Source organism: Corvus hawaiiensis, chromosome 1 (assembly GCF_020740725.1).
Source record: "Corvus hawaiiensis isolate bCorHaw1 chromosome 1, bCorHaw1.pri.cur, whole genome shotgun sequence".
NCBI classification, from domain to species: Eukaryota; Metazoa; Chordata; class Aves; order Passeriformes; family Corvidae; genus Corvus; species Corvus hawaiiensis.
The window spans coordinates 27,491,727-27,519,044 of NC_063213.1; the positions used below are offsets into that span (position 1 = coordinate 27,491,727).

The following is a 27,318-nucleotide window of genomic DNA, read 5'->3' on the forward strand; positions in this document are numbered from 1 at the left end:
TCACTGGGGACCACTGAAAAGACTCCGGCACCATCCTCTTGACAACTACCTCTGTCATACTTGTATGTATTGATTAGATCCCCTCTCTGTCTTCTCCTCTGTAGATTAAACAGGCCCGGCTCCCGGAGTCTCTCCTCATAAGAGAGATATTCCTGACCCCTGATCATCATTGTCACCCTCCACTGGACCCTCTTCCGTATCTTCAGGTCTCTCTTGTACTGAGGAGCCCAGAACTGCACACGGTGCTTCAGATGTGGCCGAATAGAGGGGGACGATCCTCCATCTGCTGTGACTCGAAGATATCCGAGCTACGAAGGGAGGCGGGCCGGTCTCTCCTCAGACCCCACCTCAGCTTTACGGGGGTTTATTTAAACCTGGGTGAGAACGAAACAGCGCCATTGACCCGTCGCTCCCCGCGGCCGCCGCCAGGTGGCGCTGCCCCGCCGTCCCGCCTCAGGCCCGCCCGCCAAGGTGAGGCGCGCGAGGGGGCGGGGCCTCGCGGCTCCGCCCCGCCCCCTCGGCCGGCGCGTGCTGCCCGCAGCCTCCGCGAGCCCGCGGCAGCGGCAGCGCCCGGAGGGAGCGCGGGCCGGGACGGACAGGGACACCGGGAGGGAAGAGAAGAGAAGGAGAAGGCGTCGGCGTCCGCGTCCCCCTGCCGAGGAAGAAGCCCCGCGCCATGAGCCCCGACGAGAAGCCGCCGCCCGGTCGCTCCCGCGGTGACCGGCCGCCGCCACCTCAGCCTGCGGCCGGGCGATCACGGCGGCGGGGCGGGCTCCTGGCGGAGATCCGTACGCCCATCCGCACGGAGCCCTTCCAGGAGCGGTACAGCCTCAGCCCCGGCCGGGAGCTCGGCAGGTGAGCGCTTCCTCCGCTGCCCCGGACGGCGGGGGAAGGAGCGGGGCCGGGGGATTGTGGCGTCGTACCCTTGGGGGTCCCTGCCGGGTAGAGCCGCGTCCAGCGGCATCCAGCGGTGGGGCTGTGCCCGCGCTGGGTCAGCTCCGAGGGTGTGCTCATGGCACTGGCTCGGCTGGAAGAGGGTGCTGGGAGGTAGCTGTACCTCTCAGCTGTCTGTCCCTCCTTCTGCTGAAGAAGTCACCCTCGGCTCCCCAGCCTTGCGGATCTGGCTGGGAAGATGCTGTGGTGTTCCCTGGGAGCCCGTGTAGAGTAGTGGGTATTGCTCTAGATTTCCATTGGAGATGGAAACCTGTCCCTTTAAAAAAAAAAAAAAAAAAAGTTTTATTCCCTAGAGCTTTGTAAGCTGTGATATACGGAAAAAACAACTTTAGAGTCATTTAGGATAGCATATGCTTGAGAATAATCTAATGGTGGAACTTCTCAAAGAGTTAAAAAAGCTGGTTAAAATCGTGAGTTTGGAAGTGATTCCACATGTAAAGCTTAGTCCATGTATAATTTTAACACCTGACTGATAGAAAGCAAGGTTTAGGGCAAAACGTCTCATTAAAAGGTTTTTGCGTCTTGGGAACTACATATGTGGAATTTCAGCACCACTGAACCAATATTTTTGTCCGAAATTCTGTCACTTCTTATTAAAATAATGATAGTATTCTTAGAATTACATGTGCTTCATCCAAAGATTGTTCTGATAAAAAAGATTAGATGGAATACCACGGGATATATGGAAAGATATCCTCCTCAATGTATGTTCTATTGCAAGTTATGCTAGCTGTGTAACTCAATTTATACAGCAGCAAAACCAACCCCTTTGGAGCTAAGGAGGAGTTTCAGCGCAAATGTAGGTGCTGTAAGAACCTCTAACAAATATTTAGGTTGCCTAGGTGTTAGCTTAATGCCCACTTAGTAACTCTGATGTACCGGTAGAATAATACCCGTTTAGACATAGTGGTCGAAAGCATTCACACGGAAAGCAGGTGGGAGAAACATCCCATGGAGTGAGAAAGCTTTTTTTAGCTTGTGACCACAATGTCCAAGGCCTGGAAACTGAAGCTAACTAAATGCAGGCTACAAATCAGCCTAAATTCGAAGAAACAGTCCAAAAGGCGTAGGAGCAGTGTAGCACAGAATGTCCTGGTATCACTGCTGTTTTGGTTTTGGTTTTTTTTTTTAATTTGAAGTTCAGATTACTTCAGAAAATATTTTGCAGTTCTTCCATGGAATTGAGCATTTCTGTCAGAGCTGGGTGATAGTCATTGGCCTAATCAGAACATGGAATAGATGAAGGTTCCTTCTGGAACAAAAAAGTAAAACTGAGATGATTTGCTTTACACTAAGAACAGGAATTAAGTACTGCTGCAAGTCTTAGTCTGCTGTTTAAACAAGTAAATCTCACCATGGCTTTTTGTGTGGAATATATTTTGATCAGAACTATATTAAAAGATGACCTTCACATGAAGGCTGTGATTTTGCACCTGTAGTTAAAATGAGTTAAGTGGCAGTTCTAAATTTTTGTTTTGGTTTTGAGCAACAGTTGCATATATTTTTAGTTCAGACTGTCTGTCTTTAACTTCACAAGTGTCTTCACTATCTTCTCTTATAGAGTATAGAAATCTCGACATTTGAATGCATATGCTTGGTTTTTTATTCAACAATTTTCAATGGTTTTTGTACATTTTGATTTTTAAAAAGTGGATAGTTTAGCTACAATACTCCTATTAAAGACTATTTTTTGCCCGCTCTGTGGCAAAACGTAGGTAGAAAGTCTCTCTGCCACTTTTAACTGTCATTTTATTGATATTTTATTAACACAAATTGTTTCACTTTTATATGTTTGTAAATTGTGTAATTCTTTATTTACGGGTAGAGTTTATCTTTACAAAGAACAAATTAGCACCCAGGTATGGCAGGTTTTTGTCTCCGATGAAGAGCAGTCCTTGTGCACACAACATAATCTAAGAATTAAGATTTGGTGGAAAAAAGTTTATACACTCTGTATTTGTCCATCCCATTTCCCAGAATTAGAGGAAACAGTTTAAAAGCTGAACTTTAGGTAGGTTTGAGAATAACAACATGCATATGGATTGTGTTTAAAACTGAGAGCAGGGAGGAAGAAGCAAGTTTATCACCTTTGCTGAGATCAGGGCTGCTGCGTGAGCTCAGCAGGTTTGTGTGGTCTTTAGCCTCCCGTTCTGTCAGTCAACACACGGATGTTGAACTTCCCAGGGCACTTGGAGCGTCTGTTTTCTGTTCTCTGGTCCCTGCGTTTGGAGGAGGTGGGAAGAAAGGGGAACGTGGCAAAGTGTTAAGGCATTGTAGTTCTAGTAATGCTGGGAAGAGAGGTGCGGGGGCTCTGGCCCCAGGTGGCACGTTAGGGAGCGAAAGTCCTGGGGGAAGCAGTCCTGAAAGGCATGGATGAATCTAGCAGAACTTTATCACAATGTCACCAGAGGGATTTGAGTGCAAACCCATAGGAAGTCAGGCCTCATTAGTTCTGCTCACAGGAGAAAAAACTGCTTTCAGAATGTAGAGCTTATGTACTTCAGAAGGTGCTGCCTTGTTCAGTAGCTGAACAGGCATTTGCAAGGCTGTTGAAACAAAGCTGTTGGGAAAGCCAGGTTCACTTGGGAAAAATATCAAAAAACTTCATTGTAACGGCCACTTAGGAAAGGAAATTATTGCAAGTTCCTTAGGATAACATGGAAATCAAAGTTTTTAAATTGAATTATTTAATATATGAAATTTTGGTCCCATATTCACATCCTTAATAATTTTACTGTCCTCAAAATCAGAATATTGTCACACAAATCTTTACTTGCATGAGGTTTGAAATCAGACTTACCTCTGATGATTGTTTTAGGGGTGCCAATTCTCATCACCTCACTGAGATTTAAATGTTTTCAGACTGTGCTAGCTTGAGTTAGGTTAGTTTGAAGAAGCATAACCTTTGCAGAGGGCAGGACACCCATTGCTTAACTCTTCCTCTTACCATTTGTGCTTAAGCCATAATTACTGTAAAATTGGGAACAATACATTTTTTACTACCAAGAGCTTCCTTAAAGAGTCTACTATAATTGTATTTAGTTGCTTTGCTCGTTTTCCTCAAGAAAAAAATTCCTAATTGCAAACAAAGTATTACTAGGCTATTCATTCTTCAGCTTGTTGATGGAATGTTGCACTCCTTTTTTTATGTGAAACAAGCTATGCACATGTTGGAAATCATCATTTGTGTGCAGAAAATAATACTCTTGATTCTAGAGCTGGGTTAGAGGAAGGCGTAAGTGGCTGGTCTGTCTTTCTTCTGGAAGGTAACAGTCACCTTAAATGATTGATCCAAAATAAATTATCTTCTAGCGAAATGTGTGCACGGATGTAAATATGTCTTGTGCAATTCAGTTGTTTCTTCTCATTCCCAGTTTTTTGTTAAAGCATACAAGCTCATTCTCCAAAGGTAAGAATAAGAAATATTGTAATCATCCAAGGAGACTGAAATAGTCTTTGTTCCTGACAAGTGACATGGCTGTAGTTTCATGTGCAGGTAATGCATGTCTTAGTTTTTGGGGGTTTTTTCCCCAAAAGAACAACTCTGGCATGAACTTTTATTTCTCAGGTAGCTTTCAGTAATGTGTGTCTTAGCAGTACATGACACTTGTACTGTTTTGTGCCATCATACTGCTGTCCTCAGCTGCTCTCTGCAGTAGCACAGCTGGGGTGAAATATCTGTGGAACTAAACAAAAGTGGAAAAGAGGTAGAAATGAAGGGTTGCAAGTAGTTGGTTTTGCCATTTGAGAATAAATTTCTGTGGCTAAATTATTCATGAACATCAGAAATTGAATCCCTGCACTTTGTTGTTTGGAAATCCAAAATCGTCAGGGGAAAAAAACCCCACACTTCAGAAAAAATGTTTGATATGAGTTACATAATAAACTGCATACAGTATTGTGGATCTCAGAAAAAATTTTTTTGGAACTTTATAAAAAGTAAATATCCTCACAGGAAGAAGTTATTCCTGCATTTGTTACAGTGACAGTGTTTTATAGGTCACTTTAAAAATAAGGTTAGTTATTTTAAAATATTTAGTTTCATTATTTTTATTTATTATAAATAAATTAGTCAGGTTAGTTCTCTGTTGTTCTGAACCTAGGACAACAAAAATTAATTGGTGTGGATAAATGTTCCTTCTTATCTGATTTGACATTTGATTTGTGATTTGACAATTTTCCTTTGAGCTATAATGTGTGCCTAATGAAGCAATGCAAATTCTGTTGGCAATCTGAAAAGGTGACATTGAGCTTCCTTGTAATCAGATACGATTTATCTTAAATCATAATTCTTGAATGAGACTCTTGTGAGGAGTGAGAACCACTTACAGTTTCCTATTCTTGTCTCTCTCCAAAACATTTTTATTTGTGATTGGATGTCTGGTAGTCTGTTTTCAACTTGGGAAATGCACATTAAGATTTTTATCTCAAAATTATTCTTCCTTCCATGCAATGTTCTCACTGCTAGCTCTTTTCAATACACTAAAGTAGAAATTCTGTGATCTAACACTATTTTATAAACTTCTTTATAATAAGTTCTGAAAAGCAGGATTTTAAGAAAAGCAAAGTTGAAGTGTATGCAATGTATACTTCATAAGAATGCTTGTTAATATCTGGCTTATCTACTATTCTGTTCCAATCAAAAAGAATTTATTTAAAAATTGTCTTTTGGCTTAACCATATAGTGGATGCTATCTTTGGATCTTAGCTCTGAAATTTTCTCAGACATGAATCTAGATCACTGCGCAGTAATTAGTTCTACTGGTTATAAACATCAGGTTTGTCAAGTTTGATCTTTTTGGGAATTGTATTCAGAAAAGATGAGTTCTAACAGGCAGTAGTTACAATAGCTCTAATTATAGGCATAACCATAAGGAATCTGGGCAGGATTCTTGGTCTGAAACAATTTAGAATTAGTATTTGTCAGCCGGCTGAACTCTCGTGTAACCTGTCCTTTGAATTACGTCACCTCTCAGGCTTCTGGCCAGCTCAGCTAAACAGGACATGTGTGGCCACCCACAGTGGTGGCTCTTGCCGTTTCTTGCTGCTCCATGAATACTGTTTTATTTCCATAGTGACTAATGCACTGTGAAGCAGCAACCTTGGTACTTATTAGGCTAATTAACTTATTTCCAGATAGATTTTGTATGTAATTCAAAACAGCACAGTACTTGAAAGCTGTATTATAAAGATTTCAAACTTTTCTAAGCCGCTTTCTCTAGATCCTTCCTGGTGCTAGAATTAAAAGCTTTTGACTGCACTGAGGCAACATTCAGGAGGAAGTTGCACAGTGCATTCAGAGACTATCTAAGGAAAACAGAGAAGGCTGAACCCAGCCAGGGACCTATATTTATTGGTATAGAGGCTTAGTATCAGGTATTTAAATAACTTGCTGTTAAAGGGCATCTCCATTTATTTTTATATGTTGTTTTTTGACAACCTACTCACCAGTTGATTTTTTTCTTGAAATGTTTTTGGTGCTAAGAACTTGAACAAGTAACTTAACACTTTTGATAAATGCATAGCTTTCTATTGTACATTAATTCTGTGCTACAAAATTATCTTCATGCATTTACAAACCTCAATAGTTTTGTCTTCATGTATATATTAGTAATTGAGAACTCTTTCCCAAAAAGTTAGATTCAAGACATTGAAAGCATATTCTTACTGTTTGTCTACCTTCACCAGACATCTGGACTGTGCTGTGATCTAGTCTTAATACCTACTGTGCTGTAGATAATGTGTGCTTATGCAAAATATTATTCCTAGAGGAACGACTGTGGCTGTATCAGTGGTTACAGGTCCAATTATTTTATTGAGATTGCCTAGCAAATACCCACTTTGTGGGTACTTATTTGACTTGATTCATTTAGATTGTGTGATTTTGAAACAAATGCTTACTAAAGGCAAGCCGACCACAACTTTGTTTAGCAGTTATATTTCATGAATAGCAGTCTTCTGCCAATAGGCTGGGAGAGTGAAAACTTTGACACAAGCTGAAGTAGTTAATTTTGTGAACTTCAGCTTGGAGATGGGAGAGGCAAAAGCCATTGTAATTGTGTCCCAAAATAGATGAGGACTATTATTTTGGTTTCAGCAACCCTACAGTAAGTAAAGAACCAAACTAAAGATCTCCAAGTTATTCCTGCAGCTTTATAAGAAAATGTTTACATAAAAATAAAAAAAAGGTAGCTTTGATTATTATTATACCTGTATGGAAAGAGCTAAAGTAAGATTAGTATACTTCAAAGTGTGAGAATTCATCATTGCATTAGTGACAGGTATTAATTAAAATACCTATTCAGTCTAAAAATCAGCACTGTGTGAAGGGAACTGAGTGGAGCAGGTGGTGTGGGACTCTTGCAGGGAAGTTAAGAGAAGCCACTTCTGCCAAAGTGCTGTGGGGGAAGTGGTGTGATGCAAGCGCTGCAGTGTGGTTTGAGCTGGCCTGGTGCATCATCAGGTGTGTGTTCTGCCGAGGTGACGCTCATTAGTGTGGGCTAAGCACTGTGCTCAGCTCTCTCTGCTCTCAGTGTTCCTATTCACTTTGGCATTGCTGCAAAAATCGTGCTACAAAGCTTGATGTTAGTCAAGCTGCTTCACTGTATTTAAATTATCTGTGTTCCTTATTATTTAGTCTCACTGTGTAAGTAAGGGATTTTGAGTATTGTTAATCAAAAAACTCTGTCTGTTATCATTTGAGACATGCCATGGTGAAAATACAAAGTGCCATCTTAGAAAATGTAGAGTCTGGATATTGCATGGCAAATGGAGCAGGATTCAATGAGAGTGCTGTTACCTTGGATATGGTGGGATACTTGAGAAAACAGTAACTGGGTTACTGTGAGATAATCAGAGAAAGCATAAATTGCTTATTTGTACATTTTGGTTTTGCCAGCTTTTTTAATTAAAGTTTTGAGGATAATTTAATCTTGGGACTAGCACAACTTGTTTATTCTGTATTTTTGAAAACCGGGTTGTTTGAATTGATTGGGGTTTTTTTTTAATTCTTTATGTTTAATGGAGGTTATTTACATTCTGAGCTGGGGTGTTTCTACCTTTCAAACACAGGGATCATCACTCAGCAAGGCATCTTTCTGAATTCAGATTGTCTCTTAACTGCACCCTTTAACAGTGATTTGGTTCAAGTTTCTTGAAACGTTAATTTATAAAGGCAGTGCTAAAGCTGTCACTAGGGAATGTAAAATTTAATTATTATTTAATTTCAGGGGAAAATTTGCAGTGGTGAAGAAGTGTATCCAGAAAGACACTGAAAGAGAGTTTGCAGCAAAATTCATGAGAAAAAGAAGAAAGGGTCAAGACTGTCGGATGGAAATAATCCACGAAATTGCAGTCCTTGAGCTGGCACAGTGCAACCTTTGGGTCATTAACTTGCATGAAGTTTATGAAACTGCAACAGAGATGATTTTAGTCCTGGAATAGTAAGTATTAATAATAATTCCTGATAACTTTATGCAGTATTTTCTTAAAACGAATAATGTAAAAATACTGCGTATCAATGTGAATAATGTAAAAGTTTTTATTGGTTGCCTCTTACCCTTGCTTAACTTCAAGAAGAATTGCTAAGAAAATGACGATTACAAGAAGTTATGTGCAATCTCATAACTACTTCAGATTATAACAAATTTCTCTAATTATGTAGTATCTTTCAAAGCTGAACTATAATTTATGTAGTTAAAGCATCTTTAATGTACACTCCCTACTTGTAAAAGAGGAAGAGGAAAGAAGCAATGAGTATCTGTTCAACAACTGAAGTTTATTTCATTGACAGTGGCAAAGACGGGATGAAATCTGTTGTGGTTTTTTTGCCAGTTATAAAAAAGGTATTGAAAGCGACATCATTGCTAGAAAGAAACTATCAAAACCCCCTAAGACAGAAAGCTTGCTAAAACAGTATCTTTTGGGGGAAAGAAAGGAGGAGGATTGAGACCTAGAATAGTTTCTAAGGACACTTGACTCTGCATTTGTCTGTGTGGTTTTCTCCACTTGAGTTTGTCCCGATGGGTATTCCAGCAGCTGTCATGACTGTTCATCTCGTATGCCAATGACTTTAGATACTAGGGCATCTAGCTGGCTTCCAAAGATACACCCAAATGCTTGTTGCGACTGAACTCTATATTCTTGTTAAACTCTATGGATTTTAAATAATTAGGAGAGGAACAGTGAGGCTCAATAGTTCAGAAGTGACTTGTCTGCTAAGATAAATCTAGTTTGTGCAGCTCTTCTCTTACTTGATAGCAAAAAGAAATGGTGAGAAATCTTGTGTCCCAATCACATCTTGTTTAGAAGTCAAAAGAAACTGTATCTTTAAAGTTCAGTGAAATGGAATGAGACCTTGCCTCCTAAGGCAAAATTCCTTCTATAATACATTTTTTAAACTTCATTGTGCTCTTAATGAAGTCATGAGGTATGAAATATTCAAGTATCTTTTATAATACATGGGTGTGACAGAGCTTCTGGGGTTTTAACTGCTTTACTGACAACTCATAAATAGCTGCTTTAAACATTAGCAGAAATTTAAAGTAAAATACAGTTTAATTTTCTAGATCCCGTAGGATTTAATATGAGCAGTGGAATCTAAATGAGCAATGAGCTTTGTGATAATTTCGATGCAAAATTCCTAGTTTTCTTTTAGAACTCAGTTTTCTTCCAGTTGCAAAACTCTTCTAATCTGAAGTATTAACTAGGCTGTTCAGTAATTAGCAAAATTATTGGGTTTATATGCATCAGTCATACCTTGTTTCAGATAAATAGCTGTGTGCTGGAGTTGTAAATTACAAAAATAGTCTTTCCCTGACTTCAGCAAGTATGTCTGGATGCTTCTTTAAAGTCAACATGTTTCAGAGACATGTTGCAACAAAACAGGTATGAATGTTAGTGAATTTCTGACATTCTGTCTGCAGAGGATTAAAGAACATACCTAGACTGCAAGCTTCTCTAGGGCTTTTCAGTTTCTATTAAGCTTGATGGTCTTTGTGGCAGATCTTTATCTCCTGAAGAAGTAAAATAAATACTTAATTCTTGGCCACTAACTTCATCTGCTAAGGTTTTAAAGTTTCCTGTCTTGTGGAATCTGTCATAAGGGCTGAGGGTTTTGCCTTCAGGAAGTGTTTTGCCTTCAGGAAGAGAAATATTAATGTTACATGGAGGCTTGTCTTTCAAGCACTATCAATTTTTGACAGAAAACGAACTTAAAATTGGCCACTGTTAATATTAAGTGTTGAGCAGTGGGAAGCAAGGAGGCATTAGAGTGTTGGCTTCAGCTGTAGCAGAGCAAATTGGGGCTGTCTGCATCCATCCTCACAACAGTCTCTGGTTTGTTGTCATAAGACCTCAGTCAGCGTATGTATGTCAGAGTTGCAGGGGTAAGTAAGGCTGACAGGGTAACAGATAAAGCCTGGAATTAATCTATAGGTCAGTTATGTTTCTGTATTTCACTGAAAACTGAATGAATGAAAAGAACCTGGAATTTTGCTGGAAAAGGTAAAGATATAGTCTGGTAAACTTGACATATCAGATAAAAAAAGAAAAAAGCAAATTTGGTAACTTCTGGGCTTGATACCTGTATGAAACCTACCTGTCATCTTCCAATTCCTTTTGAAAGAAAAAGCAGTAGAGCATCTGATGCTTAAGAGCTGGTGTTTTTGTAAGTGCTCATCACCATGTTTTTACACATCTATGGAAGGGATAGATGATATTAGTGGGTCATTAGTGGGTCAGATGTTACAGAAACCTGTAAGTGCAACTTCAAAAGTCTTCGTCATTAATATTACAGTGTGAAGAGCCTCTGAACTGAGCCAGGGCCTTGTGTAAATACAATAGACTTTCGTTATCCTTGCTTTAAAAAAAGGAAGAAGTTGTCTTTATCATCTTAAAGACACAGCTAGTATTTATTTGATACACTGGATGAAGTGTTTTTTCACCTGTAGCTATATGGACCTGGATAATGCTATGGACATTAATAATATCTATTAATAGATAATATCTATAATATCTATTAATATTAATGGACTTATATAGTCTTGGACATGATTTGTTGTCCTGCTTACTGGAGGTGTGACTGGTTAAAATAAGAGTCTGCTGGCAGGAAATGGTCCATTTGGCAGGGGATTCAACAGATAGAACTTGAAGCAAACCCACTGTAATCACAAAAAACTGTGTTGCTCCAATATTTGCATCTTGTCTATTAGAGTCGCAAGCAGAGTTGTTCTAGTTAGCAGTCTCAAATCAAGACTAAAGGTCCTAAAAAAGTTTTAGGAGAAAACTTCTCGAATGGTCTTAGTTACCTTTGCTTGTGTTTCATTCATTTCTTAGGCTGCCTGATTGGCAAAATTGGCAAAAAAACCTGGCAAAAAAATAAAAGCATTTGTCTGAAAACAGAGAACTTTTAAGACCAATGTCTACAACTTAATGCATTTGGATGCTTCTCTTCCCATGTCCTCTCATCAGATATGGATTTACAGTTTTCTCAGGCTTTAGGGACATTGGTATGTTATGGTAGCCTTACACTGGAAAAATTGCCAGTAAGTGTGCTTATTATCCAGTGGTGTGCCTAGCCAAGGGAAAGAATTACGGCTGTCAGCAGAGTGAGCAAGAACCTTTGCTGGTAGTGTTACAACCACTGTGGTGTGAACAGCTTGTACTGTAAGCTCCATGTACAGAAAGTAGATGACTTTCCATTATCTTGCAAAGATAACCCTTTCAAGAAAGACTTTTGACAGAGTTGAAGATTCAGGAAGCAAATTCTTGTCCATTGCACACTGTATATAACTCAGCATTGAAATCAAGTGGGAATTGGTCTACATGTCTGTACTCTGGTGATTCGTACTTCTAGGTCCTTTAGAACACTAACGTAATATCTGATCCATTGAAGCTGGGGGAATGGTTCATTTCTTCAGGTGCCCTAAAATAGGTTTGTTCAATCTCTTTCTAATGATAAGTTAAATGACTGTGTTAGTGTCTCATAAGTGCACTTGAAAGAAGTTTGATGCTGAATCTCATACAGTTCATTGTTAAGATACATTTCAAGGAAGATAAGCAGTCTCCATTTAATCTAAAGTCAAACATAATTGTAACAAAGATTATTGCTCCAGACTTCCAAATGACTTTTAGCTCATTTATGCTGCTAAGTAGTAATAAAGTGTTAGCATGCTTTTAACTGATGAAGAGCAGTTGGATTTCACTTGAAACTAGAGAAATTAATAGCACGACAGTACTTTCATAAATAAAATAGCTAAAGAATTGTGGTTGCCATAGCTTTCAAGTTTGGAAAGACTTCTTATGCCTCACATTTTTTTCACATACTTAGCTAAGGGAGGGTGTACTAGAGAAATAATGCATTTTAAGTAACACTGAATTCAAACTGTTTTGCTCTTAAATATGTCCTTATCAATTTTTTTTTTCCAGATTAAGATGGCTTGTTTTCCTAAAAACTTTGTTGTCCTAAGGATAATTCTTTGCTTTTATCTCCTCAGAACGTTTTCTGACTAGGTGGGTGGGGGTGTCCAGTCATTTGCTAAGTTATTTCATAATGACAGTTAGAAAAACTACAGTTTAATGAAAAATGGGTAAATATTATTAACACCAGAGTACTCTTGGTCTGCATATATACAGAAATCATAATAGTGACACGCCTATGATACTTTCCTAGCAGGTATTTTGATCCCTTCTATGGTTAGATTTCTTTTTCCCCTAAAGTCTAGCTGGAAAATACAAAATAGCTGTGTTGAAAGTATTGTTAAGGAGCTTGGCAAAACTTGGCTTAGGTGTGCAGGAGAGTCTTTTTGGAGTTCATTTTGACATTGTGCATCCAACCGCTTGTGACTGGCTTGGCTCACGGCTTCCTGACTGTTTTCCTTAAGGGAATCAATTAAGCTCATTCCACAGCAACAATACACAAAACGGTCTTGCAGTATTAAATTTCCGTGTGTTCTTGTAAAGGGTTGCTGTTACTTGTTTGAATGTGGTAATTTTTGGACAGAAGGAATTGTCCAGAAGGAGTTGTTCCATCAGCATCCCAAACAGCAAAGATCAAAAAACAAAACATTGCATGTGAAGTCACCTTCCCATATAAAACTATTTTGTAAAACCAAGTGCCTATGGTAGCTGGGAATGGCAGTGTCTCGTAAGTCATGAAGTGGGTGTGCATGTGTGAGGGCTGTATTTGCATGTCTCACTCTTAAAAATGCTGATGAACCCAGGCATCTTCAGAAGTATAGGGAGGGACTTAGATACTTTTTTTTAAAAAAAAAAAAAAAATTTAAAAATTTAAAAGTTTCTGGATCAAAGGTTTTCTACTCTCACATTGGTAGCACTTGTGTCTTGATTTCACTGATGGGACATTGCTCCAACTTTTCTTGTCTTGACTTTTAAACCTATAATTCAGAGTTCTTTAAGTGTAGTATTAAAATTCTAGGTGGCTTACATTTTAGTGCCTACCTCAGTTTTAATTAAGTTACACTAATAAACAAATTGTAGCAGATGCCTACCAAGTAGACGTACAGCAAACAGGGCTTTATAAGGCCCGTCCACCCTCGACGTGCACTGGTTTTTCAGGTGGGTCTGTTAAATGTAAAGTGTGATCCCACGTTTTGGGTATAAATCCAATTTCACAGAATTAAATAGCAGAAGTATTTTTTCCTTACATGAAGTGGCAGAGCTCTACCAGCAAAATCCCAGGGCTATTGCTCTAAAACACATTGTGTTAGTAATTTTGGTGGTAGATCTTATCACTGTATGTGCATTATAATTCACTGCTACAAGGAATTAAATCACTCTTCAAGTAACATATTATGGCATTCTTAAAGCAGAAAGTTTACTTTATGGGTTGCAGTAGATGTTTTTCTATTCCTGTCTGGAAGATCCGGGTGATGTTGCTTTTTCAAGGAACTTGGTTTAGGATATTAGAATACACTAACGGATGTTCATTTTAAAAATGTCATTAATATCTAAATCCTGTTCAAAGCTGAAATATTACTATTTCCATGAATTAAATAAAAATGGACTGAAGGAAGATGCAATAGTGTCAAGTGTATGAAATTTTTCAAAAGGAATTTAAGGATTACTATTCCTTTGAAAAACTCATTCTTGAGCTCTATCATCTTTGATACAGAATGAAGAAAAATAATTATTTAAGAGAGGGGTTTTTTTGAAAGAAAATCTTAGTTTAATAAATCAAATTGTACTGCTGTACCAGTCAGCCAGCATATAGAACAGAAGTGTAAAACTCTTTAGGAAAGGTTAAGATTTAACCTTCTTTTAATTTTTTTTTTTTTTTTTTTTTGGTAAGACAATCTGCGGGGAAAATTTAAAATAATAGCAGTGAAAATACTTGGAGGGCAAAAAACTTTTTTTTAATCCATGAGGCTTTTGAAAGTACAAGGACTGTAGCAGCAAAGTTAGTGTAGGCAAAATGAAAATTTGAGTATATTTTAAGTGTTCTTTTTCTGGGGGAACATGGTTGAAATGCACCTTTTTTGTAGAACTCTCATTTGCTGTTGTATTCATGTTGAATGTGCCTGGCTGTCTTCAGGATAGCCTAGGCAATACAATTCATTGGAAAAGAGCAAGCAAAGGTAGAGTAGATGGGTATGCATCAATAAAGATTAATGCTTGTGCAAAGTCATTTTTGCATGTCAGTTTGGTGTAACTGGAGAGGATGCTGTCCTCAAGGTTTTCACCACCTTTTCCTGAGGGGTGATTATAGAATTTCATGCAGAACAAAGGGTGTATGTGCTGATTTCATAGTAGTAGTTCAACAATCCATATGCAAAGTGGCCCCATTCTAACATTCTTACGCCCATTCTTGTTTTAAGATGGAGCTTCTGTTCAGTTTATTTTACTTTTGATGCTACCGGGTTGTATTGTAAAACAATTTTACTTCTCTAGAGCCATTGCTATACAGAGCTGGTACTGCATGTGGCTTCAGAGTACTTTAGAAACATTCATTCATATCTAGTTATTTTTATATTTTTTGTTATTCTGTTATTTGTTTAAACATATATAAACAAAAGGGGAAGCAAGCTAGAGCTAAAATTCAGTGCTATTTTTAGATGAAAGAAGTTTAGAAACCAGTAATGCATCCCTGTATATCAGAGACTTCATAAACAATTCAATTGCAGACTTTACATTTATTCTTTTGAGTATGTGCAGCATTTTGAGGAGGATGGGAGGTGGGGCTGCTTTGTTCTATATTTACAAAGACTTGCCTTGGCCAGATTTCCATGTAGTTTATAAGAATGGCAAAAGGCACATCTTCTATGAAAACAATGTCCTCAAACAAATGTGGCATTCATCTGAAAGCAAAGTCAGTAGTGTTTCAAAAGTAGTCCCCAAAATTTCTGTACTATTCATATTCTCTAACCTAAATGACTAAAATCTTTGCTTCTCTCCAAAGCTGCCACACTGCAGAAAACACTTCCAAGGCTGTAAAAGCTTCCAAATGTCTAATAACTGAAAATATCATGATTGGATTATACCTCCTGCTGATCTTGCCTATACAAAAAAAAAGTGCTAGTAGGGCCAAATGGGTGCTATAATTTAGTCTTTGAACAAACAATATTCCTACTGTTCCACAGTGCTGCTGGAGGTGAAATCTTTGACCAGTGTGTGGCTGAAAGAGAGGAGGCCTTCAAAGAAAAAGATGTTAAACGACTTATGAAGCAGATATTAGAAGGAGTTTCATTCTTGCACAGAAACAATGTTGTTCATCTTGACTTAAAGGTAAGATTGGTGCTGTATTTTTCTTACTGATTTCTGACCTGTTGACTTTCTTGCTGGTAATATGTCACAATAATGCCAATTTGTAATTAACACAATTTTACCGAATTACGCCTTGAATGATAAAATTAAACTTTTGGGATAGAGTAACCACCAGGTCTGCAAGCCTTTTGGGGGGTTTCTACGATTATGTTAAATAGAAACTTCATTTGATTAAGTGAAATGTAATGAATTCAAAAGTTAATTTGCCTCGCACCTTAAATTGGAAATGAGTGCTTTGGGTAAGACCTGACTCATTTCTACATTTCAGTAAAAATGTCTGGGTATTATATGGCCATTGAAAACCAGGTTTGTTTTTTGTATTGACTTGAGTTTTAATGAAGAAGAAGGGTGGTAGTGACACTGGTGGAATAAAGTGTAATGTTCCAGAATGAAATGTTCAAACAGGACTGGTAAATTAATGTGTTAAAGTACATTTATAGCATTTTCTTCCTTTTTTTTTCCCCAGTTACTGTAAAACCTAATTTAAATCTGTCATTTGCTGCCAAACAGTTGGCTAACACCCTATTGGTATATAAATTATCATGATTTACTGAAATAAGTATTTTTTCTAATTGAAAAATAGTTTTGACCTAAATCAAGGCAAAAGTACAGTTGCCGTCACATGAAATCTTATGGCTAAAAAGGAAGTTGTAACAGGGATCCAGAAAACTATCTTCTCCTATTGGCAGCAAGCTCCAGTTAATTTTCTTTAGCTTCCACCCATGCACTCACATGGATGCAACTGTATCTCATGATGAGGTTGAACTAGTTTACTACTAATAAGGTGGTATGAAAAGTAACTTGCATTACATTTTTTAAAATTCTTTTTACACGTCCTATTCTCATATTTACTAAGTATGTTGTAAGCTGCTGCATGTTTGTTCTGTTGCTGAGATCCTTACTTACACTTATTACTTAGTATTTTGGCACTATTACAAACCTACCAGTAGATTCCAGTATCAGTCTGTATGTACTTAATATATAACTTAGCATGTCATTAACCATTCATCAGCTAAAGCAGATGAGCCATATTTGCACACAAATATGTCACCTAACTGGTTTTCCAAACATTTATTCAAATTATATGTGGAATTCTTTGACTGAGTCATACACACAGAATATTAATAATTGTACTAAAATAATTAATGAAAAATTTTGGCAAGTGATGTGAGAATAAGTGTTCAGAAAGACTAAAAATGAGCAGTTAGAATTCCTCAAAGTTCCAGGATGCTTAAACAAGATACTCAGTGTCTCTACAATGGTTGGCCATTGAATTTCCTTGAAGCAAAGCGTGTAAAATTAAAATGTCCTTTGTGGACAGTATATATTTGTACATGTTTGTAGTTAAAGTTGTGGTGTTCCTTAGCACCATCAGCTGGATATCCATAACTGGCAATGTGCTGTGTTTTATATGACTTCAGTATTTATTTGCAAAAGTAGACTTGGGATGTTGATTACAGCTTTTGTCCAGAAAAGAAATTCATAAAAAGCTTACTTAAAAAATTTCCAACTGGTCAGAAAACTTATGCTATAACATGGAGCACATGCAGTTCTCACTGAAAAATCCAGCATTGTTTTGCTGCCTTACGAAAGTTCATTAGCAGAGTAAATTGTCTAGTGATTAGGTTAATTAACATGTTTATACATAACTGCAGTGTGCAATGTGTGTTTAAAAGTGGATCTTAATTGGAGTCCTACTTGCAGTGTGATGACTTTCATGATATATAAAACTATCAGTCTTTTGCAAAATAAGGTTTATGGAAGTCTTCAGAGTATCGGCAAATAAAATTACGGAAATGGTAGAATTAAAAACCATGACTTGCAAAGATTAATTGATCCACATGCCTTGCAAGACTTTAAAAAAAGGCCCATTTTTGACAGAACTCAAAAAGTTGGATGCTCACTTTGGCCACATATTTATTAACCCGCTGTCCTCATCTTCTGTTGTATCGTGTCTCTTGCTGCTTTACCTTGTGGCTTAAAGCAGTGGGGAATTTACTAAGTACTTTGTGATGGCATCTGGAAGACTTCTGTATGTTTACTGTATGTTATGCAAGGTGTTTGCCAATAGCAAAGTTTACAAATTCTTGCTAAAATGTGGGGGTTTTGTGCTATTAGTTGCACCTTTGTGTCTCTGAAGATTTCCATTTCATTTGTCTGTTACAAATTCCTTTGGAAAGGTCTGTCCAATTTTCCATATGTTGCGCCTTCAAAAAAATTAAATTCTACACGCAGAAGAAATTAAACCCATCAGTATGTAATTGTCAGTCTAATATTTATATTATAAATTTTACGAACCAGTTTTGTGACACTGACAGCTACCTTGCTCTAGCTTCTCCTTTGCCCTCTTAATAGATACGAGATTTTTCCTGAGACTAAACACTGCAGAAGGAAATGGGGTATTTTGATGTGGCTTAGCAAGGTTGTCACCTGATCATTTCTTTCCAAAAGCATGGTTCTGCTGAAAGATGGTTGAAATATGTCGTGTTTTTAATAGCAAAATACAATTATATAGTCCAGTTTTGACTTAGATAAAGAGCAAATATAATGCTACCTAGTGCAAATTAATTATCACTTGACAATATTGTGTTGATGCTATTTAATTTGTAGGGTGTGCATAGATTGTAGTCAGGAGTCTTTCATCTCTTCTTAATGGTGCTTAAAAGCTGGAGAGTAAGGGAAGTTTCCTTTCTCTGTGTTCTCATTTGCTGATTGACTTAATCTTGAAATGGTGTTTGGTAAAAGCTTAAAGTAGTTGGGAATGGGAAGGAATTTAAGAAGTCGTGGGGGCTGAGGAAGAAGATATGGGGGTCCTTTACTTTTTTAGAATCAGCCTAGTTTAGTATCTTTACACATAATGCAGCTGGGGTATCTCAGCTAGTCTGTTTTTCCTGTTTCTGACCATTATTTCTTGGATAATTCCTGTCTTTTCTTCTAGGGATCTGAGGGGTTTTGAGTATTATATAATTAGATAATCTGCAACATTAATGAAGTTAGGTAAGGTGAGGCATCGATTAGTTTAAAAATGCGACCTTTATTATGTGTCCTTAGTTCTTAACGTATCTTCTTGAAACCAAGTAAAGATACAAGAAATAAGAGGATTTAAACGGAACCTTTAAGCCTTGCTGCAATAGAGGGGGAGGTTTTCAAACGTTGCCATTTGATGGTTTCCATTAACAATTTCAATAGTGCTTGAGGGTAAAAGCGAAAGGCCGTTTTGTAGAATAGCCACCAGGAGAGCCTCCGGCCAGCGTCTCTCCTGTCTTTGTGGGCTGACAGGCATTAGGCAAACCTAGATGTATTCCAGCAGCGTGAAACCAAAAGAGAAACAGAATTACAGGTGTGAGGAAATTATCTTACTTTTCTGAGAGTCTGAGAGTAATGGTGTCAAGCTGAAAACTATGGTGAGTTTGAAGCTATGGCTTCTTCTAAGTTTCATACTGTTTTTTAGGCTGGCACTTCACATGAATCCCATAATGATTCCTTAAAATAAGAAAATTACTCAATTCATGTTAAGACTCAATTCATACTGTAGACAGGGATTTTTCTGCATAGGTGTGTTTGCATAATAAGATTTTTTTTTAAAAAAAAAGACAAAACTACTTGTGGCAACTGTTTTATCTACAAAAATATTAAAATACAGGGTTGAAGGGTTTCACAAAACTTTTCCATAAAAACTTTTCCTCATTTAAATATAGAGAACAAATACTTTTCTCATGCTTTTAATTTGATTCTTCACAACATAACTAAATTTCTCACTGGGAAGAACATCTGAGAGGCTAATGAATGAGGCACAGTCAGCTTTTTTGGATGTTTGCTTTTCTAATACAAATAGAGAATAACAAATCTGAACTATAAAGAATGTGGTAATGTGCAGCTCCAAAAGCCTTTGTACAGCCACCAGATCCCAGTTTGTAAAGAAAATTTAGAAAGAGCTATTCTTAATGTGTAGGTTTACAAACAGAAAATAGATTGACAACATCATGGAGTTATTTTCAAATAGCACAGTTTAATTCTGCAGGAATCAAAAAACTTTACTATATTCAGCTCTTGCAGTGAGGAGAACTGGCCCAAGTTTTTTTAAATGTTCTTGCCCAGGTTTATTTCTGTGTTCAAAAGCAAGGCTGTTCATGTGAGAGCATGTCTTCATGAGTGACTCTGGGGATGGACGACATAGCAGCTCTGTGACTAGACAAGTATAAATGCTGGTGTTACTCCAGCTGGATTATCAGTCAGTGGTTGCTTTGCTGTTCTTAGTCTTTTGTCCTCCTCCCTTTTCAACCACCCTGAAAAGTGCGGTTGATGATCCAGGTTCCCAATAAAGACTTCTGCACTTTCATGGAACTTGGGCTCACTAGAAGCATGAATGCAGTGTCAATTGTCAGCACTACCGTTTGGAGAAGTTAATGATAATGATAAAACCCAGTGTGATTACTGGCCTGGGGGTAGGGACGGTCAAACCTTTTTTTTCTTTTTTTGGGGAACTTTATGCTTCAGTTGCAAAAAATCTAAGACCTGTTGTCTAAAGTTAGTTTTTAGATTTTTATTTTTAAATTGAACTAGCATTTAAAATAGTAAGGAACTTCTTAATGACCACAAAGGTGCTTTGAAAGAAGACAGCCATGATCTAGTGACATCAGCGCAAACAAGTTTATCCGAAGGTGATGCTCTTAAAAACCTGTTTTTCAGGCTGCTATATTTTTTTTCAACTGTTCTTCAGTTAGTGTTCTGTAATACAGTTGTTTGTACTTTGAACAGGATTCAGGTTGGTTGCAACAGACCTTTAAACAGGTGCAGTCAAAATAGTTTTGTGTGTTCAGGGTTTTTTAAACGATTGGGTGTTTTTGGAAACCCTTCAATGGGAGGTACTTTACACCATCTATTGGAAGAATCAAGGAGGGGAGAGGTGTTAAAGAGGTGATAAAAAGGATTTAGAGGTACAAGTGTGGAGGTACTTACATGCTATTGTTAAATGACAGATATTGGCATGTATTTCCAATGTGTTCTAAGCTAACTAACAAAGGTTTGATTCTCAGTTCTAAATTGAAAATCCTGCCACACCTTTTAGCCTACGTGTCTTTTCAAAATCACCTTGGGGGAAATACATAAATGATCCAGGATATCATACTTGTTATGGGAGGCACTGTTGCTGCTTGTGGTCTAAAATAATTATGCAATATGATGTCATAGATGCTAGTTTTGGGTGATCCCAAAAGTCTCCTCCTCTTGTTTTTCAGCCCCAAAATATTCTGCTAACCAGTAAGTGTCCTCTGGGAGACATTAAGATAGTAGATTTTGGCCTTTCCAGAATAATGAAGAGCAGTGAGGAACTAAGAGAAATCATGGGAACTCCAGAATACGTAGGTAAGTTGTTACTATAGGAATGATGAATAGTCCAGGCTTCTGGGGAGCAAAAAGAGAACTTGGAGCATGCCAACCTGGCTGTGTAGTCACTGTGTTGCAGGATCAAGTTATTACTTGGACGTGGCACTGCAGTCAAAGGTGGAACTGGCAAGTCTTGCCAGTCTAATGAAATATGATTGTGTGCTTTTGTTGAAAGTGAAGACGCACTTTAGATGATTCTTACCAGCAGTGATAACATGTATTGCTCTGATTAAAAGTTTAAATTCACATATTCAGTCTCTGAATACAATATTTTAGCCAGCGTAGGTTTTCTGTTTTTTTTTAAAAAAGCCCAAACCACTCCAGGCCTTGAAAATACCTTCAAGTTGTGTGGTGTATCTTCATAGTTACGGGTTACAGTGCTGGAATATGCAATGTTCGATATTTCTGTTTTGTCTGCAAGAAACTTGCTTACAGATTCCTTAACTGGGAAGGAGACTGGCCTGGCTTCTGAAGATGACAATAAAAGGAAAATACTTTTTTATACTTAAAAACAGCGAATGATAGAAACCACTTAAATAACCTGAATAGAAATATCTTGATTTCAAAAGACTGTCATGCTTCAAATGGCTTATCTTAAATTTTACCACGTGACCATTATTGCATTTTTTAACTATAATGTAATGTCTGCATATGACAAAACCCATTTTTTTCCCCCCTGAATAGCTCCTGAAATTCTGAGTTATGACCCAATCAGTACAGCAACTGACATGTGGTAAGTTGAACAAATTAATGGTCATCATAACTGTACTGAAAAGGGTTGTTCTTTGGGGGTTTTTTTGTTTGTTTGCTTTTAAGAAAAAAAGGCAACCAAAAAAACTGCTTTTCTGGTTTTTACTTTTTAATTTAGGAGCATTGGAGTACTGGCATATGTTATGCTAACAGGGATATCGCCTTTCTTGGGGGATGATAAACAAGAAACATTCTTAAATATATCTCAGATGAACGTAAGTTACTCTGGAGAGGACTTTGACCTTGTATCAGAGTCTGCTGTGGATTTCATCAAAACTCTGCTGGTTAAGAAACCTGAGTAAGTAAAATGCACAATTGTATATGCTAATATGTCAGCCTGACTTAATTTTAAATGTAGCAAGTGCTAGTGTTTTCATTTTTAAAGTATGAGGGGACTTTGATTGCACTGTGCTTTTGCTTTTTATGTATATGAAAACAGAATTCCTCCATTTCCATCCAAGCATGTATAGTCCAAATGATGTCCAGATGTTAGTAATTAAAACTCAAATTACTTTCAGAAAACTGTGTATGAACTGTAGCTTGTAGCAGTGAACAGTACACTCATTCTTCTTGCAGGTACTTTGCTGAAGTCTTTTAAAAGAACTCAGCTCTGAGTCCTTAATTTTGGATGGGTTGGTAGAGAACCTTGCCTTTTTCGGTTCATTGGTACACTTTTCTCAATGGGCAGCGAAATGGAAATTCCAGGTTCCCAAATAGAACAGGTGTTTTCTGTGGAACTTCATGGGACATGTCAGCTATTGAAATGGCTTACTGCTTGTCTGTGGGAATACTTGAAGAATGTAAAGGTTGGATAATTTTTCTATATATAAGAAGAAAATCTGTATAAACTTCGAAAGTTGGTTGGCAGCATGAAAATATAAACTCATATTTGGGGATCTATTAATTTCCCTTATTTTAAATGCTAGGCGTTCATCTACTTGAACTGCTGTGGTCTTTTTTGGTAAAAGATAGCTGTCAGTGGGGTTTTTTGTTTCCAATTCTATCTGTCTTTAATACAGTCATATCCTTGAAGTATTTTGTGAGGATCTCTTCTGCAAGGTACTGGATTTTGTATTCATCTGGACATTTATTTTAATGCTTTCCTTCCTCTGCAGGGACCGGGCAACTGCTGAAGAATGTCTTCAGCATCCATGGTTAGAACAAAGTGATAATCCCATTTGCAGGGCCTGGAATAAGAATACAGAAGGGGAGACCAGTGATGCCATCCAGAAAGATGCGGATTCTGCCTCTGAAAAATCAGTAGATGCTGAGAAAACTGGAGAGGAAGAATCAATAGTGACAGAAGAACTAATTGTAGTGGCTTCATATACACTGGGACAATGTAGGCAGTCAGAAAAAGAAAAAGTAACTGAGCAGAAAGCCATTTCCAAACGATTTAAATTTGAGGAACCATTACTGCAGGAAATACCAGGAGAATTCATTTACTGAACTGTGTGGAGCTTCATAGCTATAACTGGAAGGCAGTTTTTTCTACTAAACAAAAGTATTCTAGCCAAGTGAATTTCTGATACGCAATATATGTTCTAGATAAAAGAAAGTGTTTATAAACCGTGCCAAGCTTATTTTCATGGAACAGATAAACAAGATTTCAAGTGGCTGACAGGAATTTAACAAAGATGATAAACTTATTTTTGTTTTTAATTTTTATTTCTGGGGGGTTTTTTGTTGTTGTTGTTATTGATTGGTAACAGAGTTTTTGTTAATTATTCCAGTGTTCTTGAGAAGTCAACACTGGAAGTGTTTCAGTGACAGATGTCAATAGGAGTATTTTAGGATATGTTTTGGCATTTAATGCAAATATATAATGCTGGGTTTTCCTCAAACGCCTCCTGACTTCAGTGGAACTATCTGCTGATCTAAAACTTGTATGAGAGGAGAATTTGATCACCTGGTTTGACATACAGATTACAAAATCATCCTCTGTGTGTTTCTTTGTTTACATCAGGTCAAAGACCCAGACTCCTCTGGGTGTAGCTGAACAGTGAGATGAGCTTCTCTAGACAGAGATGCGTGTGTCTCACTGGTAAAGAAATCCGTATTGGAGATACGTCTGATTTGGGAGCACAGTAAAATCCTGCTCCTGAGGGTGATGTATTTGCTTATTTCAGTCACTTGCGAGCCAGCAGAGAAGTTCCCTTCCCCTCCTATGTTGGGTGAGATGTGCCAATAGAATCCAGCTCAGTGTGGCTGCACAGCACTGATGAGAGGAAAAATGACAGTCTGATGTAGCTCCTCTGAAGTTATTGAAGTTCTCTCCACTGACTCTACCATGTTAGGTTAGACAGTTTGTCCAGCTAATCAGCCTTTGATTCCACCTCCCCCAGAACCAGCTGGAGTTTTACTGGGATCATGAGGTCATTTCTGCCTTCTTTCTGTTCCTCTAACTGCTGCTTTAAGGAAGAAAGGAGCATCCTTAGGCTAAATTGCATTACCTTGTTCAATATAGCTGTTAGATGAGGAAGAAGACACTGCTTCTTCTGAAACAATGAAGCACAGCTCATGCCTCCTGCTTCCTGATCACTCTCCCTTAGACACTTGGAAAAACAGGATGTTATGTGGCCGGGCAGAGTGGGATTAGGGAGCAGTATGGATGGGTCATAGTTCTCAATGGACGCAGTCCCTCAGAGGACAAAGCTGGCACCAACTGGGCACCAAAACTGAGTGGTTTTTGCAATGTACATATCTGAGGATCTTGGACTGAGTCCTAGTTTTCTAAGAAGTCTTTCATATTGATGCTGTCCCAAAGTTTAATTTTTGTGTAATTGAAGTTTAGTACTATTATATTGCATACTGTTAACTATTCAACTATTTATTTGGTTTCCTTATGCTGTTCCTTTACAATAAACTCTGACAAAAGTTTTCTTGCTATAAAACATTGACTAGAAATTCTTAAGCTAGTTTTTCCCTTTTTTTCCATGTTGGTACACACTTTCCCAGTTTCAAATGTATCAAATGTTCTTACTCCATTTAGTGAGCAGGAGTTCAGGGCTCTGTGCTTATGTTACAGTTCCTCCTTCACATGAAAGTTAAATGGCTTATTAATAAGACCAGCAGTACTGGGGTGATCTGATCAGCATGGCTGGAAAGGCAAGGGAAAAGCGCTAGTACAGAAGAAAGCTGAACCAAAAGCAGTGGGCCAATGAGTGTTTTTCAATAAGGCTGTTACACATAAGGAACATTGGCTTCATTGCCAGAGGTTGGGTTGCCTTTATTCCAGCCACATCAAGGAAATTGCAGCTAAATTAAACTGTTCTATCAGGCTTCTTCCCCTATGGAATTACATATTGAGTATTCATGTAGGTAGGGCAGCTTCTTGTATCCTCGAAGATGTTCATATAAGAAAACAGCCAGTAGTGTTAAGAATCGAGCTTGGATGTGTTTTATATTGTAATGCAGAGATGCCTTTCATGCTCTGGAGAAAGGAGTCGCTTGCTGGACAGCTCTGGCTGCCTCTCAGCAGGAGAATCTTTGAGCCAACAGCGTGTCCGTGTTATCTGGGTGTTTCTGGACACAGACAGGAGCTGACCCTACCTACAATGCGGATCTGTTTCAGCCTTGTTAGGCAGGACAGTACCTTCATGGGCATCTTTCTTTTACTCTCCAGTCATTTGCCCAAGACAATTTGCTTGGGTGAGGGGACATTGATTCATTACATTCTTCTGTGTGAGATTACAATTTCTCCCATCTTCCATCACTGCCATTTTGACTTTTTTCCCCTACATCCATACTTTCTTAAGTTGAGCAGAGCAGTGAGGTTGAAGCATGTTCACATCCTACCCTTACAAAACAATGTTGCCAGTGTTGCACACATAAATGTTTAACAACTCCTGGTTGCCCACAGCTAACTCTTTGAGGGATGTATACCCATTTCACTGCCTCTTTGTAACCACAGATCATGTCTCAGATTGAGACTGGTACTAATGGAAAAGAGTAGGTGCTGAGCAGTATGCATTTTGTCCTATATGTATTAATGTAGGTCAGTGAAGCTTAACATGTATACATGAAATACATACTTATTACAAGGCCAGCTTCTCTTGAATTGGCTGCTTTGAGATTTCCAGTGGGCTGCATTTGTTTAACTCTTCGTGCCTTAAGGTGATTTTATACAGTGTTTTTAACGTCATTAAGAATTTGTATAAAGTTGTGAAAGTTTAATAGTGTAAGTTGTAAACAAGGCATCTTAGATTCACACTATAACAGGGAAAATTTTCCATAACATTTAACTGCACGACTATCAGCCGGACCCACATGCTTGAGGCTGTTTCTCTTCCACTGTGAGTGTGGGTAAAGCTGCAAATGAGGTGTTTTCACCCCGAGCTGTAGGAAGGGGCTGTTGCAGTTCTTGAGGAGCTCAGTTACAAGTGAAGTGACATATCAGTAAGACTAGGAACGAACCACGAGCTGTGAGGAACAGCTGGTTTTCTGCAGCTCCATGAGTACCGGGGACCATGTGTACGCACGTACACAGGTCATCTGGAGCAAGCTGCTATGTTGGTGGGGAAGGGGCTGCTTGTGGAGAAAGGATCAGCTCCTTGGACCTTGTGGGCAATGCTCTCCCAGTCCCTACTCTCCAGACTGAGCACGTGCTGGCTGCCTTTGTAGCACAGGAAACGTGGCTGCTGTTTGCTCAGATGCAGGATGCTGAAGGAATGGAAGGTTAGATGTTCCTAGAGAGTTGTTATCTATGGTTTTGATGGAAGAGCCATGAACTGTATGAACAGGAGGAGTAGGTCCAGGCCTAGGCCTCCTTTCAGTTGTTGGAATAAATAGCAAAGGCCTAATGAAAAGCACAGCCTTGTCTCCTCTTGTTGCTATACTCACCTCTTTAAGGGAGAGCCTTATAGATTTTATAGTTGCTAAATTAAATATTCTACATAATAATATTTTTCTTTTTGTCCAAAGTGGAATTTTCATTGTGATTTGTCTAATTTGTTGCATTTTCATGTGCAGATCCCTAAATACAAAAGGGTGAATTCTAGTTTGTGATCTACCCCATGAATCTTGAGAGCTGTTAGGTCACAAATGCAAATAAAAGCTCACTGCCCATACTCCACTGGTGGCACTCTCAAGGGATGGGGAGGGAGGTGGGCCTTGCACCACATTACTCCATTGCTTAAGATCTCTCTTGAATATTTCAGGTGTTGTTCCTGGAAGACAGTTCAATGTTTTAAAGAAATAGTGCCAGTTCATTGTATTTCTGATAAGGTGTTTACTGTTTCAGGAACTTTACAATAAATGAAATTTTGTTTTGTGAACAGCTGATGGGCTTTTTGTTCTTTGTGCTTTGTGAAACACCCCTTAGCAGGATTACTGATATTTTAGTTTTCTGAATGACACATTTGTTCAACTTACACAGCAAATATAAAATGCATCAATAGTCTTTTCCACAGTAAAGCAATATGCTTCCACTGTAGAGTTCTTTATGGT

At 38.2% G+C, this 27,318-nt stretch overlaps 1 protein-coding gene across 1 annotated transcript; it reads left to right on the top strand.

Moving 5' to 3' along the window:
• Positions 1 to 520: 520 nt before the first annotated feature.
• On the top strand, positions 521 to 27,151 carry STK17A (serine/threonine kinase 17a). Its single transcript, XM_048297590.1, has 7 exons — positions 521 to 855; positions 8,184 to 8,396; positions 15,552 to 15,696; positions 20,973 to 21,099; positions 21,805 to 21,853; positions 21,989 to 22,168; positions 22,986 to 27,151. Exons 1-7 carry the CDS (start codon positions 677 to 679, stop codon positions 23,317 to 23,319), a joined length of 1,227 nt encoding a protein of 408 aa, XP_048153547.1. The 5' UTR covers positions 521 to 676; the 3' UTR covers positions 23,320 to 27,151.
• Positions 27,152 to 27,318: the final 167 nt, after the last annotated feature.